We start from the raw sequence: 18,682 nt of genomic DNA, 5'->3' as shown, positions 1-18,682 counted from the left end.
TTGGGTTGGAAGGGACCTTAAAGATCACCTAGTTCCACCCCCCCTGCCACGGGCAGAGCTACCTTCCACTAGACCAGGTTCCTCAAAATATTTACTGTTAATCTTATTGACTGCTAAAACAAACACCTCAGAAATGGTAGTAGCTTTCCACTTGTTAGACACTAACTCAAGCCTGGTGCTCCTTCGTAACAGACATCACCTAGTTCTACCAGAAGATAGAAGTCTGATGCAGGAACTGCCCTTGAGAGCATCCTCCTGGTCTGATCCCTTCAAGGGACATGCAAGTACCTTCATAAGCAATTCTGTAACTCAGACATGGGGCAAGGACAAATCTGTTCGTTCCTCTGCCAGCCAGTAGGTTAACCAGAGGGCTGCGTTACAGGTTTAGACTTTCCTTTCCTGCTGACTTTGTGGCCTCTATGAGCTCTTATCTTTCCTGAACCTAAGTGCTTCTCAAACAAAAAAAGCCAGACAGGCCAATATGAACAGCAAGCATTTAAAAGTAGGCGTGTTACCAACAGAAGCACCTGCTATTCTAACTGTTTTTCGCTGCCCTTAGCTTTCATCTTCCTTTCATGCCACATCATGTGAATTTGGACACCAGTGCTACAGACTGATAATCACATAGTAAGTCTCATTTTCTAGGTAGCCACATTTTTTTTCCATCAAGGCTAGCACTTTTAGACTCAAAGAAGTTTAAGCCAGGGGATACATGTTATTTATCTGCCATCTCCACAGCACAACAGCACGCCTAGCCTTGACCCACTGTGAAAGAGTAATTCCATAAGCACTCGGTATAATATAATTTCTTAGGGTGCAATTGGTACTGGTCACACAATGGATACGTATAGAAATAAAGATCTATTGTAAGTACACCACATTCCAGCATACTGGCAATATTATTGTGCACAATGATTCATTATTCAAGAATACAATTGTGAAAAATAAAGACAGGCAATAGTTCATGAGTGTCATCATAATATACATGTTAGCAGAAACAAAAAAAAAATTAAAGAGAAGGCTTCCCACTGCCTTGTACCTTGAGTTCCTATTTACAGTAGCACAAAGGGAGGTTAACACTATTGTGCTGCCTTGGAACACTTACAAGTGCTTTACGTAGTTCTGGCACTCAAACAGCATCTCCAACACCTAGCCATTTCTCCCCAGTACAGCTCTCCAGATCATTAGCCAAGAAGGGCCAAGCAGACCTCTTTTCAAGTTTGGAAGTTTGCTGTACATAAGCTGAGCTCCCAGAGACTGCCTTACAAACTTCACAGGTGCTGTCCAAGCAGTGCAAAGCACAAATGCTAGTATAAGCTGGACCCGTTTATAGCATACTACTGGATAATTTGCAAACAAGAGTCAGAGGGGATAGATAATGAAATAGAAACTTCTGAAATTTGCTCCTTCTCCTATTCCCCTATCAGCCTTGAGTTCTTCTATTCCTTTGCAGAGCATTGCAGTTGATACCAGCACAGGTCCCCAGCAAGCGTAAGGGGTGTTCTGTCTGAGATGCCTTTATTAAGGTTTTAGGAAGAGACTGAGGCCCTGTGGTCTTCAAACATGAAAGGACAGCAACTATGCTAACCACTGTAAGAAAAAAAAAAGTGTAGAAATAGGCTGTATTACATGTTCACACTCCAAACCCGACATCATCATTCTCACCACAAGAATCACCTTTCTGTTTTGTTTCCTCTGCCCCTTTTAAAACCGACCAGGATGCCTTGTGTTCTGGTGCTCTCCTGCATCTTTTTCCCATGCTGTGCTCCCACTTTTTTTAAAACAAGAAGAAAGTAGTGTATTCACAGAGTTAACATATGAAGTAAATAAAGCCACATAAGGAACCTACATTTACTGCAAAAGGCAGCATTTCAAAAACCATAATAACCCCACATCACAGGCTTTGCTAAAAAGACAGGAAACTTTCAGGAGACTGCTCCCTCCAAGAGAATCCACCTCCATAGAAAACTGCATGGCTGGCTGTTTGAAAGCCTACATACAGTAAATTTGGCGAGTCAAATCCAGTTCCTTGTGAACAAGCATAATGGTGGGGTTTGTTTCACTGACATTTGGGACTAAACGATGTGCCATGGAGAGACAGCAGCTGAACGAGCTTCCATCTCAGCCGTAGGGCTTATCTTCTTGTCATGGGACACAGCACAATTACTTGGTCACTGATCTAGATATACAGAGGTGACATTTCCAGTACTGCCCCCTCTGTCACCTTCTTGGTAATTTTTGGTCGAGCATAGATCATCTTTCCTAAAGAATAGGATAAAGCCTTTTGTTACTGAAATGCATTGCCATATTTATGAGCTCTTGTGGGTCTCTGGGAGGACCCACATGCCTTGAACATCAAAAGTGTCAATCAAAACCTGTCTCCCCCACTCAGAACGCATTTGTTGAGTCAATTGTGGGCTGAGGGGGCTCAGACAACTACAGAAGGGATGGGCCCGGGGCAATGTTCTCTTGCATCACTGATACTTCAGCTGCAGTGGCCATGTTCAGACGTCAGCCTGCAGCACCTTCATAAACACTGCTAAAGCAAAAAGGAAAAGGCACAGCAATTTTTACATGAAAGCTTGCTTAGAAACAGCTCTCCCCCCTACCCTTCCCAGAGCACGCTAAATCTCTTCCAGAGTGCACTAAATTCTGCTTTCCTGGCTTATCTCTGACTGCACAGACTGGTTCCCAAGAGTCAGTGCCTGTCTCATTCAGCCTTTCCACATCTCCTTTTATGTATCTCGCTCAGCCCCTCTCCTGCACATACCTCTATGCAGGTCTCTGGAAGCAGTGGGATAAGATAAAAAAGTTTTCCTATTGTTTATTTTTATTTGAATCCTCTGGTCTGATTTTTCTGTTTCAGACGCCACTAGCTTCAGGGTACATCAAAATCTGGAAGACAGCTGTATGCATTATGCCAAGTCATGGCTGCACCAGAGCCTCTGTGCACAAGTTAATCTGATGCAGAACTACTTCATGGCTGTGCTGCTTCCACAGGGCAAGCGACATCCAAGGAGGGCAGAAGCATTCTTTACACTTTAGGTATTACACTTTTGTTCAGTGGCCTGGGGACCTGCCAGCCTGCAGAGTAAACTGGCACAGCCAAGAGTTTGCCCCAGGGATTTCTGCTGCTGTATGTCTACAGTAATTCCAAGGAAGCCAGCATACCCTAGCTTTATGCTTGGTAGACCTTACAGCAGGACCTGGCCTGACTTTCCAGGTACACTATATATATATTTTTAGATGACCTGGAAGTAAGGCAGAGATGTTGCTACATTCTTCTGATGCACCCCTGGAAACTCATAACCAAGGTTTACCACATCCAAACAACTCACCGGCTGTGTTAAAGCATAAAGCAAGAATTTCTGGTGGAGCTGCACTCCATCCCTAACTCAGTTTACTTAACATGTACTAAAGTCCCCACATACAGTGAGGAGAGACAGAAGATGAGCAAATGGAATTTCTCTCCATTAGGGAAGGCTGCACAGCTCCTGCGCTACATTTGTAGGAGGGGAGGAAGAGAACAGACAAGGGAATACCTTGGGAACAGGCTCACACACACACAGGCATCACCATTTTTGCCAGTTTCCCATGGTCTGCTTTCTTCCTATCTAGAACTCTAAGCTTTCTCTCTCAGGGTCATTGCTGGGGCCTAGATGGGCAAGTACCTTTAGGACATGAGAGGCTGAAATACAGGTGTTGGTCAGCCCCTTTTGAAGGATCAGCACGAGAACCTTGCACAAGGACACAGGGTCCATTCAAACAGACTCAGTATACAGACCACTAGGAATACATCGGTTTTACTAAGTACTGTTCTTACTTGAATCTGTTGATCGAGGTTTATAGTCATGCTTTGATTCTTTCTCTGGTATCATGAGATTAACTTTCCTTTTAGAAAAAAGCTTTTAAAATCATCACCCTCAGTCACAGGTCTTCAGGTGCTCGGACTTTCTGAAAGCAATACACACAATTTCATCAGCAAGCAACACTTGAAGCCCGTCTGAAAGATCTCAGCTTCCCCCAGTCCTTGCAGACACCACAAACAGTTCTCAGCTCTAGCACACCTTTTTCTAGGCAAAAGTATGAGCACCATTCATCACCTTAGCCATCCTAATTGAAAAGGCTGGGCAGGATACAGTGACAGCTGCCTGTACTGTAAGGCAGGCCTCCTTTCTGGCTATGAGTGACCAAGGCTAAATTCTTTGCTTTTAAGTGCCACGGACGGCTGTGACCCTGGGAATCCTGGCACACAACAGTGCCTTGTGTCATCCCTGCTGAGGTGGCCTGCAATGGGAGCAGATTGGATCCACGTGCTTCTCTCCCTAGTTGTGATCACTGACTAGATAGATAATCCCTTCAAGGGCTGCTGCTCTACAATTGCAGTGCAGCAACCAATCCAATCTGAGAGCCAGAACCAGGCCCAGGGGGATAATTCCCCTCCTACTTCCCTACAACATGGCAAAATCTACTTGTTTCCATAGAAACAAATCAGTTTTATGTCCACACAGCTCCTGCATCCCTCACTGCTGTGCATCAGCCCCAAGCTGCTGAAGCTGAGAGATCTGAAGGAAGTGTCTACAGCTATAGGTCAAGAGTTTGCACGAGAAACAAGAGGTACTCCCAGCACACAAATCCAGCCATTTCATCTGAGATGTCATTTGCTTCAGTTCATCTCTGCTGTGAGAATTAATCAGGAATATTCTTCCCCTCCTCCATTTTGAGGGTTATCTGCCAGATCCCTCCCTGCTATCTTCCTGCAGATGGGTTAGCCCAGAATACGTGAGGATGTATAACACAGATGGGAAAGGAAAACAGGGCACTCCAACACCTCAAGTGCACTTGTGAGCCAATTCCCTCTTTGTATTTTTGCAGGTAAAAACTGTAAAGGGATTTTCTTGTTTGGAACTCTGCATTTTACTGGGGAGGATTATTTAGAGAGTGGTACAGCCGACAGTGCACTGCCTGATCTCAAAAAGTCACGGCCCATTATAGCAAATGCCGCATTGACTCTAGGCTGCAGCGCTGGAGAAGGAAAGAGTCTTGAGAGAGCAGAAAATTGCAGCACTGCTGCTGTGCAGCTTCCTCTGGGATCTTTTGGCTAATAGAAAATGAAGTCCTGGATCTTGCTTGCCGCTTTGGGATATTATAGGTAAAGAATAACACATCACTGATTCTACATGACAATATCAGGAACTCAAAGGAATAAGCAGCCTGGTGTATGCTGAATGGATGCAGCACTAAGGATCACACATTTGTGGAAAATGCAGCTTTGATTTCAAGAATTACTATCCCAGGAGAAAGAAAACAAAGCTGGTTTCACACATTAAAAAAACAAACAAAACATAACACCAGATCTGGGTAGCAATACCAGAATTCAGGGGAAAAGCTACCACAGCACTGGCTGGGTCCAGAGGCCTCCAGAGCCACAGGTATAAGAAATATTGCAGTAGCATGATGTACTCTCCACCCCAGAAGCTGTAAACTAGACCTTCCTGTCTGCCTTGCCGAATTTTCACCATCATAGCATGAAAGCAAGTTTTCCTTTTGCTCTCTCCAAAGCATATATACCCTGGCAAGAATATGTCATGCAGATTTTATCTCCAGAATCTCCCTGCAACTTCCAGACAGTTTCCAAGAGGACAATACCAGGCATCAACACCACCCATGAGCACCAAGTTAGTCCAGTTCTGATGCCAGTAGTGAAGAAACAGTTTTTTATGGCCATAAAGGCAAACCCACGACCCAGCATCTTCGCTTGTCCTTCTCAAGCCACACTGACCTGTCATGATACTGCAGTAACACTGCTCTGCTTTGGCACAAAGAAATCTACTGACAAATCCTGGCTTTGCCATAACAGAAGGGTTGCAGCCTTGAACAACATGACCTGTACAGCACCTGCAACTTGAGCTGGGAGAAAACAAAAGGACAAGCTGTACACTAGAACTCTGGGACATGAATGGCTGATGGGAAAGCACAGCCACAATAACACCCTAGGATTAATGTATGCTAAGACCGATGAGCAACAGGCTGACCTTGCTATTTCCCACCACCAGTGGGTTAATCTGTCCTAGCTCTCTGGAGTCAAGCTGCAGCTGAGCCTAGACTAAAGGTTGTCCAGCAGTAAAGGCTCTCCTGTGGTCAAGGACACCACTAGACTGTGCAGCAGTAACTAATATTCAAACTATTCATCACATGGAGACTCTGGATAAAAAGGGGTTTATCCCCCTTTTTGCCCTTCTCCCCTTCAGAGAAGGAAACCAGGTACAACGGCAGACTCAAAGACACCAAACACTCATGGCAAGTATCATCTTCGATTTCTTGTCAAAACTCCACCACCTCTGGACTCCTGGTATTTGCTGCAAGACCTAAGAGAAGAACAAACATAGCTCAAGGCACAATTCATCACTGCAGTATGGCACTTCCTCCACTCCCAGACAGCACTGCGTGCTAGAAAAGGCGACAGTCTCCCCAGAGCCTGAAGGCCATAAAGGTATAGACAACTGAAAGGGTTCACTGGATAAGGCAAAAATCACTTTGATGAGCCCACTAATACAAACCCAAATGGAAGCTGTATGAGGAAAGGAGGTGGCATCTCAAGCCACGATGTGCTATTAGTGGCCAGACATGGGTAGTGGGTTTATAAAATTGAATGCATGAACCCTGATAATTTATCTTGGGTCAGCAGTAAGAGGCACGGTGTGCTGTGGACGGGGAGGTAGGGCCCTTCCCTTCCAACAAGCCAGGCAGGAAGGACAGAGTTCTGTGGGGTAACAGAGTTATGCCGCACTCAGGCATCCTGACCAAACTGCCCAAGGTGCACGGCTGTCCTGCAGAGGGAATTTAAGACGCCAATGTATATCTCCGCTCTGCCTGGAGAAGCATGCAGGAACAGTGCCAAGCTCCTTGCTATGCACCGCACCTCTGCAGTTTCAGATATAATTAGGATCACCCTGGCGGGAAACATGGTGCAGAGGCACTGCTTCTTAAGCCCTTGAAGAAAAACCAGCATACTGACTGCTAACACCTCTAGTGCAGAGCAAAGTCGGAGGCATTAAACTCTACTTCAAAAACCACAAACGATATCTCCATTTCAGGCTACACCAGAACAAAAGCTGGATCAATAGTCCCAGAAGAGATGAGCTTTTGGCCTCCTGGCTGGTTCCAATGTGTCTGCCAGAGTCCTTCTGGACCAGTAGGATAGCACTTCATGTCCCAGGGAACATTTTTCTCTGGTCGAGTTTGGGCAGTGACCATAGGAGATGACAAAAAGGCAGGTTTATATACAGATACACATCCACAGAATTTCTAAAGGAGTCCAAGTCTTTATGGAAAACTTTTAGGGCTTAAATTCAAAAAGCAGAGGAGAGTCAAAATTGGCATTGCCTATTAATGGGCACTCTAAATCTATAGCAAAATTGTGGCCTAGTGACCCGGACAAACAGACCAGAGTCTTCCAGTCTTCCCTTCCTTTCCCTATTTTCCACAAGTAAAGAGTTTATCTAAATTCCTTCCCCTGATATCTTTCCCCACCCCTTCAAACCAATACACTGATTTCTAATAACATTTGCTTTTGCCTGTCCAGGTGTCCAGTTTGAATTCAACTTTGTCCAAACAGAAGATGGCAAAATATCAAGTGCTAATGCAGTGCCTCACTTGTTCTTCTACAGTAAGTATTCTTTAAATATCATTCTTTCAATAGTCTGTACAAATTCATTCAAGGAAATGGACCTCTTGCTCGGAGTTTGGGGTGCCAAGTAGTTTGCAGGCCTGGCATAACACACACATCTTGTACGAACAGGCATAAACAGAGAGTAACACCTAGGAGCAGGAACATCACATCAAAGTAGCACAGAGAGAATAAGTATATTGCTGGGATCTCTGCTGAGAGCTGCACTGATGTAGAAGAGGTGACCTGAGTTTCAGCACTGGAGCTGCAGCACCAGCTCTGCAGTGTGACACACGTCACGCACCAATCCCTGAGGGCATTCGGCATTTTGGTACGTACCAACCTCCTCTTTACCTCTGACTATAACCCCACTGCGACAGATCTCCTCTCAAGGCCACTACCATGCTCAGGCAATTCCCAGCTATTCATAGAGGAGCTTCTATTAAAAGTAAAAATACAATCAGCTTAAGAAATAGCCAGAGATTACTCAAGAGATCACAGCAGCCAGAAAGAGAGAAAACCTAGCATGTGTATTAGAACCAAGGGGCCCCATCCTGACCCAGAGCAGTGTAAGTTCAGAATAAATCATAAGCAAGTCAGTGGAGCTAAACATAAGCATAAAAACTGTGAGGGTTAGAGCTTTTTTACTGGCTTAATTCTCAACTAACAGGTCATCAGGCGTATTCCCCTGCTGACAGAGAATTGTTCCTCTGCTGGCAGGCAGGTGGCAAATGGACAGTTATTTTCATTATAAGCCCCTGTTTGTAGAAGTTTAGAATTACTTGGATGAAGAGCTCTCAGAGCTGAAAGAGCCTGTTAATTTGTTGTCAGAGCCCTGAGCCAGATCGCACATAATTTACCCTGCCTTTACACATGCAGGAGTGGCAGGAAGGCAGAGAGAAGGAATTGAACAAAGACTTCAAGATTTTTGCCTTTAGGTACCTCTTTCCTTGTTCTAAGAAATTCAGCACAGCCTCCCGTCCCTGGATCTCCACTCTCAAAAAAAAGTAAAACCAATAGTTTTTCCTAGTGCTCTCCAGGGTAAGTTAGCTCTGCTGTAAAAACATTTGCAGATGTTGAGAACCAACTGCTCAGCACCTCTGTAGACTTCTGCCTACTCATGCTTTGAGAAAGGGTCTAAATGCAGCTGAAAAACTACTCTGAAATACAGCTGCAGTTTATGCTCAGTTTTTATACAGCATTACAGCAACACTGCCTGGCTCGTCAGCCAAAATCCACAGCAGTATCAGTTTACTATCAGCTATGTCCTCTCTCAGGCATCCCATATACTACACTGACCACTCTTATATGAAGACTGTTTTGCAGTCACAAAATGACAGTCCTAGCACAGTCAGACAGGATCCCAGCAATTCTCATGTTTGTTATGGTAGCATTAACTCTTCACCCTTGAACACAGCTGCAACAATGCAACCTAAAGCCATAAGAACCAGGAAAAGGAGTGTTAAAGGGGACTGCTGAGGCAATACATTATTAAAATAGTATTTTCACCCCCAGACACTCAAGTTCAATTCCCATTTCAGTCACAAGTGAGGAACTGGGTTCATTCCAAACCTCATTTTGTATAATTTATTGTTCATTGTGACTGCAACACAAGTATTTTAGCAGAGCTTATAGTTTTGGGACTAAAGCCTGATTTTTAGGAAGGGAAGAGTCAACAACGTACGTCGTAGAAGTTTTGGGATTCTTTATACTTGTCTCCAGGAGCGTTTAGGGAAACAGCATCTTTTAAAGAAAAAAAAAAGTACCCTCAAACATCCATGTTAGAAATTGATGTTTTCAATACAAAAGCTACACTGCTCTTGTTAGCTTAATTGCTGCATCCAGAGCTCTAAGAAAAGCCACACAAGTCACAAGACTTGCAGAAAAGTGGCAGAAGTTGGCAAGTTTGCTTCCAGTCAGCAAGACACAGCTTGAGGAGCTTGCGTAATGTCTGCTTCCAAGATGCTTCCAAAAGCACACTATGCTGAACTGCAAGAAGCTATTGACCAGGGATTGAAACACCGTCTCGCATCCATTTGCTCATGGCTAGGTCTGCCAAGGCTTTCAGGGCATCTAACGCGGCAGAGAACAATCAGAGACACTGTTAGATTTCAGACTCAGGGCTCATTCTTCCTGTAGTATGTCTTGAAGGAAAGGAAAAGTTATCTATTATAGTCAGCACCAGCCTAGGAGCTGTGACAAGCTTGAAGGTCACGCAGGAAGCAACCGTCAGCAACTTCACAGTCCCGCCTGCCCATCTATATAAAACAGATTAAGAAAATTACTGAGCCACTTTACATTCAATTGTTATTAAAGTATTCACTAATAGGACTTTGAAAACAGAGCTGGACATCAGTACAAAGTATCAACGAGTCACCTGGAATAATTGTTTAAATATCTAACATTAAATTGTGCTCTCAGTTGCCAGTCACAATGTTTTGATGCATACTCCTGCCTGCTCCTCAGTAAGCACTGAAATGTTGTCTCAGTCCTCTCTTCATAGCCACCCGAATATTTATAGTAGTGAGCCCTGAGCAAGACATCCAGTTCTCATGACTAAACTCCATCAAGTCACTCAAAAATAAGCATGATGCATGCTTTAGAAGAATCACAGATAAATGTAAATACAGAGAAATAGCTTTTTGGAGCTTTTCAGAACCAGTCCTGCTTGCAGTCTGACCACCTCCAGGCCCAACCAGACCATCTGAGCGTTTAAAGTCACTAGGGACAAAACCCTGGGCTCATTCCTCTATACGGCTGCGCTACCCGTTCCTGCTCCTCAAGACTATGCTCAAAAATTTAAGTGCCGCCAGCTCATCTAGTGCAGCCTCTCATCTCCCAGTGCTTTCTAAGAACACCCTGACTCCTCAGATCCAGGATCTGATCTATGCCAGCAGCCAAAGGTGGCTGCATCAGTCCCAGCCTCTCCGCAGATCAGACCTAAGTAACCAGCAACATTGGGCAAACGAGGCTGCCTGAACAGCTAAAGCTCTTGACACACCACTTCTGGAGAGAAGGCAGGTCTTTCAAAGGGCTCAGGCAGATATCGCTGTACCACCCTTGCAAAGTTTTAATTTATTGTTAGGAAAAATAGTTTCCTACTTTACAGTTAACCTTTTACAGTGTTATTTCAAGCATCCATTAATTATATGCACCTACATGACAGACCAACAGCCTCTCCTTTCTACAGATGGAGAAAAAGGTATAAAAAGAATTAGTCGCACAAGAATTTAGTTTCAGAGCTGAGAACAGAACTCTGTCTCAAGGCTGAGCATGCCCATCTGCATGTTAGAGACAATATTGCTTTACCTTGAGCTTTCACTCTCTATCAGGATGTGTAAAAAACCAGGTCTGAGCTCAGGAAAAGAAAATTTCAAGTGGAATGAGAAACTGTCCCACTAGTGAGCTATTTTCCCACCATGTATGACTAGATTTCTTTTTTTTTTGGACCAGATTTAGTTTTAGCTCTCCTCCCAACTAGCAGTACTCTGACTCATATGGTTACAGATCTGTGAGTTCAAGAAGGAAAGTATTACACCCAAAGTTTTTTGGGTGGTTTTTTAGTGGTATATCAAGGAAGTACGTTACCCTGCATATTACCAGTAAATTTCCTTTCACAGATGCCACCTCAAAACCAGTTTTACATTGAGCATATAGGCTGGACACCATATGCTTCCAGGTGACTGCCTGCCACCCCTTCAGTAAATCATCTGGTTTTGCCACTCAAATGCACTGCCTGAAACAAGTATCTGAGTATTGGCTCACATGGGTGGAGCACACATGCGTTTGCTCGTCTCTAATAAATTCACTGCTCAAGGCATCATAATAAGTTTCACCCCAGTAGCTAGAACACAGCAAAAACTGTTTTCTTGATCAACGTAGCATAAGTTGTCAACTTCTTCCATTTCTCCTCAAAAAGGTTCACCTTAAAGATGCTAAGAAATCCTTACTCAGAATTTTTACTCACACTTGTACAGACAGGCTCAAACTTGAAGTTAAGTACAAAGTAGGGACATTCAGTACTTCACCAGCTCAGGAAGGGGATTGCTTCCCGCCTTAGAACAACATTTCCAGAAGCTGCCTCAGATAGGAGGTGCTGCAGACAGACTCCCACACCTTCTGTTTAAGTCTAGCAGAGTTCTGCCTGCTCAGAGCATCTGGAGAATTCAGGTTCAAGGACTTGACTTGGCATCCCCAGCTAGGTATTAAACTATGGCTTCTGAAAACAAGCAGTAGCCTTTAAAAACAGAAGGTTGTCTTTGCATTGCCTTTTTTTTTTTTTTGACTGTGTGAAAAGTTATAAACCTGGAGTTTTGAAAAAACAGTAACAGCTGACAGCTTTAGCATAGGGGAATTCTTCTGGGAACTTCTGACTTCTTTGCCCCACTGGTTTTACAGACTCTTTACAGCCCTGTATCACAGCATACTGTTTATAGAGCAAACGCACAAAAAACTACACCACTTACCTATCTCAAAGTACAGGAAGGACTAACCGAAGCTGAGGATGCTCCAAGACTCCCAACGTGAGGATTATCATGGTAACAAGGAAGAGTCCACACTAGCAAAGGCGGCATCCTCCTGATCTGCCAGCTATCAGGTGGTGAATCCCAGCAATGCCAAGGCAACCTGTCACTTTCACACAACAGGAGGTCCAGGCAAGCCCCAGCTTGCGCAACACAGAGCATCAGCTTCCCAACTGGAGACAGAGCTGGTTTCCTTTCCCTGGGTAAATTCTGATATGATCCAAGACGTGCCATAAGGATCTTTTTTCCTAGTGAATATAAGGCTAGTGGGCAGTTACCAGAAGTATGAGGTCATCACTAAAGAGTTAAGCTGAAGAGTACAGTCAGACAGTGAGACCTGCAGAGAACATTAACTGCTGCAGGATGTAGAAGAGATACTAGACTTGTATTTACTTGAGCCAACCCCTATAACATTAAAGCAAGTAGCCACAGGACAAATACAGGCAGACACTGCTGCAACATCTACAAACTTTGAGATTCATGCCTTTTTTTAGCCCTTACAGCCATCCATGTTATGTTTTAACTTAATTATGTATCTCCTCCTAGTGTTCCTCCTCCCACAAGTGTTTGCTCAGAGCTGTACAGATTTCTCTTCAGTTACATTATTTTATCTTGTGGTCTGCTGTAACACATTATCCATTTCCCCCAGTGCTCCGTATTTTCTTCCTTCCCCAATTAATCCGAGATGAAAATCCGTATTTTCTTCACTGAAGACCAAAGGCTTGCTGCCATTTGAAGGACTATTATTTGACCACGATTTATTTCTCTAAACAGCAGAATCCTGCTCCTGGCTCTTTCACCATCCTCTGCAACCCTGAATAAGTCAGTTCCCAAGCAATACCAATGTCTTTAACCCACAAACACACAACAGCATTTGGTCAGCTCATAGATGTATTTATCACACAACAATTAAGGGTCCATGACTTGTAATTACTCTCTCTGCCAGCACTCTGGGCATGTGAATGTATCTCAAAGAAGAACAAAAAAACAGAAGAATCATATTTAAGAACCCTTTTGTGGCCAGACCAGAGCACGTGAGTGAGTGTATCTTCTTGTTTAAAAAAATCTGCCACTGAAGTACTGCATCGATGCTCAACATTACCCAGTACAGCAGACATGCTCTATCTATACATAACATTGCTATAATTTTTAGAGGATTTAAACCCTCAGTTCCCTTCATAGCATGCAAGCTCACAAAGCACGTACTACAGCAGAAACCTGAGCAACCTAAAAGCACAAAGATTGTTGACAAAACAGTTTTCCTGCAGTATCTGAACAGGCCAAGTATCTGCATCTCTGTATGCATCCCTATAGGATCTTCCACTTCCAGATAGTTGCTAAATACTGCCGTTGGCCTCTGAAGTATTTTGCTGGAGAAGCTTCCCATAACAACGCAAAGCATGTTATCAAAGAAGGCCTTCCCTCATCATATCTTGGCAGTGTTAAGTATTTATCTCTAAATGGCTGGGGAAGGTTGAGATATGAAAATACTAAGTTGCTCCTCAAAGTTATACCTGAAGCCAAACTAAATCCTGTGGCTTCAAGATCTAGCTTTGCATTTTCAGTATGTGACACTGCAAGGCAAAGACACAGTTGCAGCAAGTGCTGCCTGGCCCTTGCCTGGTTTTGTCAAGGCAATTACAGTAGCACAAGTACCAAGCTTAATAGGTACTTATCCTTACCACTGCCACAGGCATTGCAATGCTGCATTTTCCCTGCTCTTTTACCCATGCTGAAATTTCAGTTTGCCAGGAGAGGCAAGGTTAACCCAACACAGTTGAGTTAAGTCCATGCCTGCCTCCAGTTTCCTTCCAGGCAACATACAAACATCAGCTAATTCAGCTTTACCATCAAAGCCTGGTGACAGACTGCTAAGTGCCCCTATTTGGTCTGGGACATAAAAGCTCCCAAGAGAGGATGCTTTTGGGGTAATGCTCAGGTCTGGGGTCAAGTAAACCCTGATTCACTTCCCACAACTTTGGCACTGCATAGCTCCCTTGATCATAAACAAGATGGTTTCACCTCCATTCAAGTCCTTCCACCGACTGTTCCCAGGCCTTAGTCATTGCCTCCTCAGCAGCCCCCTTAAGCCATCTGTTCTCCCGAAGTCAGAGGTGCCTTGTTTTCTCCATGAAGAGCAATGCAGCTGTCCTAGCAGGGCTGAGCAGCACACTGCCTTGGATCAGACAACAAGAACACAAGGCACAGACACTTAGGCAGCCATCTGAACACAGCCCTGTGCTTTCATTCTTTCCTATTTGTAAAGCAGAGATAACAGCAATACTCCCACAAATCCAAAGATTTGTTTAACAGTGCTCTGAGATCTTAGGATTTAAAAAAAAACAACACTCTTATATTTGTTATTTTCACTTGGCAAAATAAGAGTGGCATAAACATGGATTATTTTACAAACAGCTGTGTGAGCTGCCTTGTACATCCCTCCCTTCTTGGTCCTTTGGGCTCTCTCAAGTCAAATTAGCACAGACCACATGCTTTGTTCTTTTTATTGGACCAGTTTTGCTGGTACTGGTGCCTCCTCTAAGACCTTCTAATTTAAGAAAGGTGGCAGCAGGGAAGTAACACCACCATAAGAATGAACTAAACGACTCCTGAGGTCACTTCCAATCTGAGTTATCCCACGAGCCTATAACCACACCAACAGGAAACGCCTGGAGCTGACCCGACGAACCTTCCTTCCAGTTCTGGGGCCCAGGATAAACCAGTCTACGTAGAGATGTGTCACCTGTCTGGCTTCTACATGGCTTCTCTCATCTCTTCAGTGATCTTAACACCATCAGCCACTATCCTAGTCACCATGCTGAGTCTCCGGCAGCAAAAGCACACATAGCAGCCACACTGACATCTGGTATTACAAACACAGGCTCTGCACTGTTAGATAATCTGTTAACAGCAGAGTAAGCGACACTGGAAGAGTAATTAGCAACAACTAGTAAGCCATCGTGTTCAGGAGGAAAAAAAAATAATATTTGTTTGGTAAGACATGTAACTAAACATTGATTGCAGTCAGCATCACTCCTCGGTGCTTCAAGGTTTCCAGCATACATGGGATTAAGTGCTAATGCAAGGTGCCAGCAGCAGCCCTAGACTGAAGTCCTGCATAGCCACAGGCTAGGTCTGGCAGCGGGGGCAAGCGTGCTGCCCCGCCACGTGGACATGCCTTGATGACAATTTGAAGGGAGCCCCGCAGGTACCGAGCGGGCAAACCAGCCTTGGCAGGGCCCCCAGCCCCTTGTCTGAAGTGTCCCCATCAAGCACGTCGGTCACTACCAACTGCATCAGCATTTGTTCTTGCACAAATTTCCATCCACCCAGAGAAACTCATCAGCACTCGCGTTCACTGTGCAGTGAGCAGCTGCTGAGCAATAGCTGCACCACCATCCTGGTAGCAAGCTGGATCAGTGACATATGTCATATCCACACTGCAGCAATAATTGTATTTGTACACAGTAGGTCTACACACGATTTCTTCTTAAGCCTATTCAGACAAGAAAACAGCCCCTATCACAGTTACATTGAGGAACCATGCTTATTCTGGATACTATTTCCATAGCTTCTTATCATGGTTTCCAATGCCCACACAAAAAGAAAAGAGACTACACATTACAGCAGGGCCCCAACATTATTTTAACAGGATTAGGCTTTGCAGCATATACACATACATTCTGTGGTAAGATGTCTCATGTTACCAGTCTCTGAACCAGCCAGCACTCAAGGGTATCAAATGGAGAAAGACCTCCTCCCTTTGACATGTTTTCCATTTCCACTCCAATTATTTCCTCTAAATGCTTTTCTACAGACAGGTCTCTCGGCTTCTGCTCAGGGGACCCTTCATTATTTCATTTTCTGAAAGCCACAGCACTATAACTTGCTGCTAGAGAGACAACTGATGGGACACAGTGAGGTCACAAGTTCTCCTGGGACAGGGGTCATCAGAAAGAGACACAAAACAATTTAATTCATTTGCTCTGCACCAGGCAGATAAAATCCCCAGTGCAATGGGTGCCAGCAGAGACGCACCAAGGATTAATGTATCCCCTTCTGCTTGCTCAGTCTAAAAGAGAGGGGCAGTGCACCCCGATACACTGACTGTCCTTTGACAAACCCTCCTCTGGCCCGACAGCCATACATTATATATTACGCCACTGCAGCACTGACTGCACAGATCCTCTAAAAAGGATTTACGAGGTTAGGCTGCCCGTACTTAGAAAGCATGAAAACAGCAGAGCCAACAGGTGAACCTGTTTTGCTCACATATTTCAGGAGACCTATTTTCCCCTTCTTCTCAGAAAGCTACACCACAGCAAGTTTTTGACTTTGGTGGTAGGAATCATTATTTTCTTCCTGTGTCTATGGACAAACAAGTGGATCCTGGTCTATGACCTGAGGCTCAGTAAAATGTGCTCCTGCAGTGTCCTTCCTTTGGCATGATTCCCAGCATCCCTGGGAGATACTGCATGGACTGTTGGAAGTTAGCTACAAAGGATCCCAAACACTTTGAATGTATATCTATAGATAAAGAAAAAAACCATCTTATTCCACCTATACTTACTTTGCACCAGACACAATTCCCGTGCCTTCTTCCTAGGACACACAGCACACCCTGCACTCGCTGCTCAAGGCTACCCTTGCACAAGTCCAGAATTTGGGGCTACTGGCAGCTAAACAAGCAATTAATACACACCGCAGACCCTTACAACAGTAGAAAAAGCTTTATAAGCCATCCGGCAGCAAACAACTTAAAAGAAGAAGTGGGGGTGGGGGAACAGCATCCAATAGATGTCACAAATGCAGTTTGCTGAAAGAGAAAAACCCACGCAAGCATCTGACCAGGTATCACAGCAGCCACTGCTTTTAGGACAAGTCACCAGCAGCTCGCATGCACCTCACAGCATAAGAAAATGCCTTGATAACTAAAACCTGTACATCACTGAACACAATTAATTAACGAGGCCAGAAACAAGCTGAGGAACAACCCCCCACCCCAGGTGTTGTGTGTCTACACCGGAGCAGATAACCAGGCAGCGCGGTCTGCAATTTACTCAAGTTGCAGATGATGAATGCGAAGGTCACATGAAGGGAAGGCATCGGTATAGTGCCTGTCACAAAATGGTAGCACCCGGGGATTTGAGCACATAGGAGAGAAACAACCCCGTCCTTCCTATAGCCTCCTCGCAGCTCCCGACATGGCATCCGCTATGGAGGACAGCGAGGCAGGGCTGGGGGAGGGGGACGGAGCAGATTAAACTTAAATACATCCCCCCCCCCCCCCCGTACCCCCCACCCCCTTCCCAGCGACAACATCCATCTCTCGGAGCCCCGCGGAGGGGGCACCCCGGCCCGGCGGCCCCGCACCGAGTCGGGGAGGGGAAGGGGCCGGTCCCCACTGACATGTCAGCCCCCCGCCTTGTGTAACAACCGGGGTGCACCTCCCGGGGGGGCTCCCACCGCCCCCCAAGGTGCGGCAAAGGCGGGGACCCCGCTGAGGAGATGCCCCCCGAGGCGGGGAGACCCCCTCCGCCCCTCCCCGCCCCTGCAGCGCAGCGCCCGGGCGTCCCGCAGCGCTGCCCCGCTCCTGCGCTGCCCGAGCACCGCACATGCAGCCGGCAGCTCGGCGGGCGAGCTGCACCGCCCGTGCGGCCAGCGGCTCTGCCCCTGCACCGCTCTGCCCCTGCACCGCCCGTGCGGCCAGCCGCTCTGCCCCTGCATGCAGCGGCTCTGTCCGTGCACCGCTCTGCCCCTGCATGCAGCGGCTCTGTCCGTGCACCGCTCTGCCCCTGCATGCAGCGGCTCTGTCCGTGCACCGCTCTGCCCCTGCATGCAGCGGCTCTGTCCGTGCACCGCTCTGCCCCTGCATGCAGCGGCTCTGTCCGTGCACCGCTCTGCCCCTGCATGCAGCGGCTCTGTCCGTGCACCGCTCTGCCCCTGCATGCAGCGGCTCTGTCCGTGCACCGCTCTGCCCCTGCATGCAGCGGCTCTGTCCGTGCACCGCTCTGCCCCTGCATGCAGCGGCTCTGTCCGTGCACCGCTCTGCCCCTGCATGCAGCGGCTCTGTCCGTGCACCGCTCTGCCCCTGCATGCAGCGGCTCTGTCCGTGCACCGCTCTGCCCCTGCATGCAGCGGCTCTGTCCGTGCACCGCTCTGCCCCTGCATGCAGCGGCTCTGTCCGTGCACCGCTCTGCCCCTGCATGCAGCGGCTCTGTCCGTGCACCGCGCTTCTCCATGCGCCGCGCTTCTCCACGCACCCAGCAGCTCTGCCCGTGCCCCCCCGCAGCCCTGCCTGCGGCGGGGCTCCCCGGGGACCCCCTTACCTCCCCACAAAATTCTCCAGCACGGAGCTCTTGCCGGCGCTCTGCCCCCCCACCACGGCGATCTGCGGCAGGTCGAGGTTGGCGTTCTGCCCGATGGCGGCGAAGGCGTCCTGCAGCCGGTTGACCAGCGGGATGAGGTCCTCCATCCCCCGGTTCCCCAT

At 46.4% G+C, this 18,682-nt stretch overlaps 1 protein-coding gene across 9 annotated transcripts in view; it reads right to left on the bottom strand.

The window, feature by feature from the left end:
- The window catches only part of DNM1 (dynamin 1), a gene marked incomplete at both ends in the record, with an annotated part of 71,005 nt that extends 52,323 nt beyond the window's left edge, over positions 1-18,682 (bottom strand). For all 9 annotated transcript variants that reach the window (XM_082327272.1, XM_082327269.1, XM_082327273.1 and 6 more), the window contains one exon: positions 18,522-18,682. In XM_082327272.1, coding sequence (XP_082183398.1) covers positions 18,522-18,682 — 161 coding nt within the window. The remainder of the gene's footprint in view (positions 1-18,521) is intronic.

This window comes from Platalea leucorodia (genome assembly GCF_965183815.1).
Source record: "Platalea leucorodia genome assembly, chromosome: 15".
Lineage (NCBI taxonomy): Eukaryota > Metazoa > Chordata > Aves > Pelecaniformes > Threskiornithidae > Platalea > Platalea leucorodia.
Note: the sequence above shows the minus strand (reverse complement) of the source record. Positions and strands in the feature narration are given on the sequence as shown.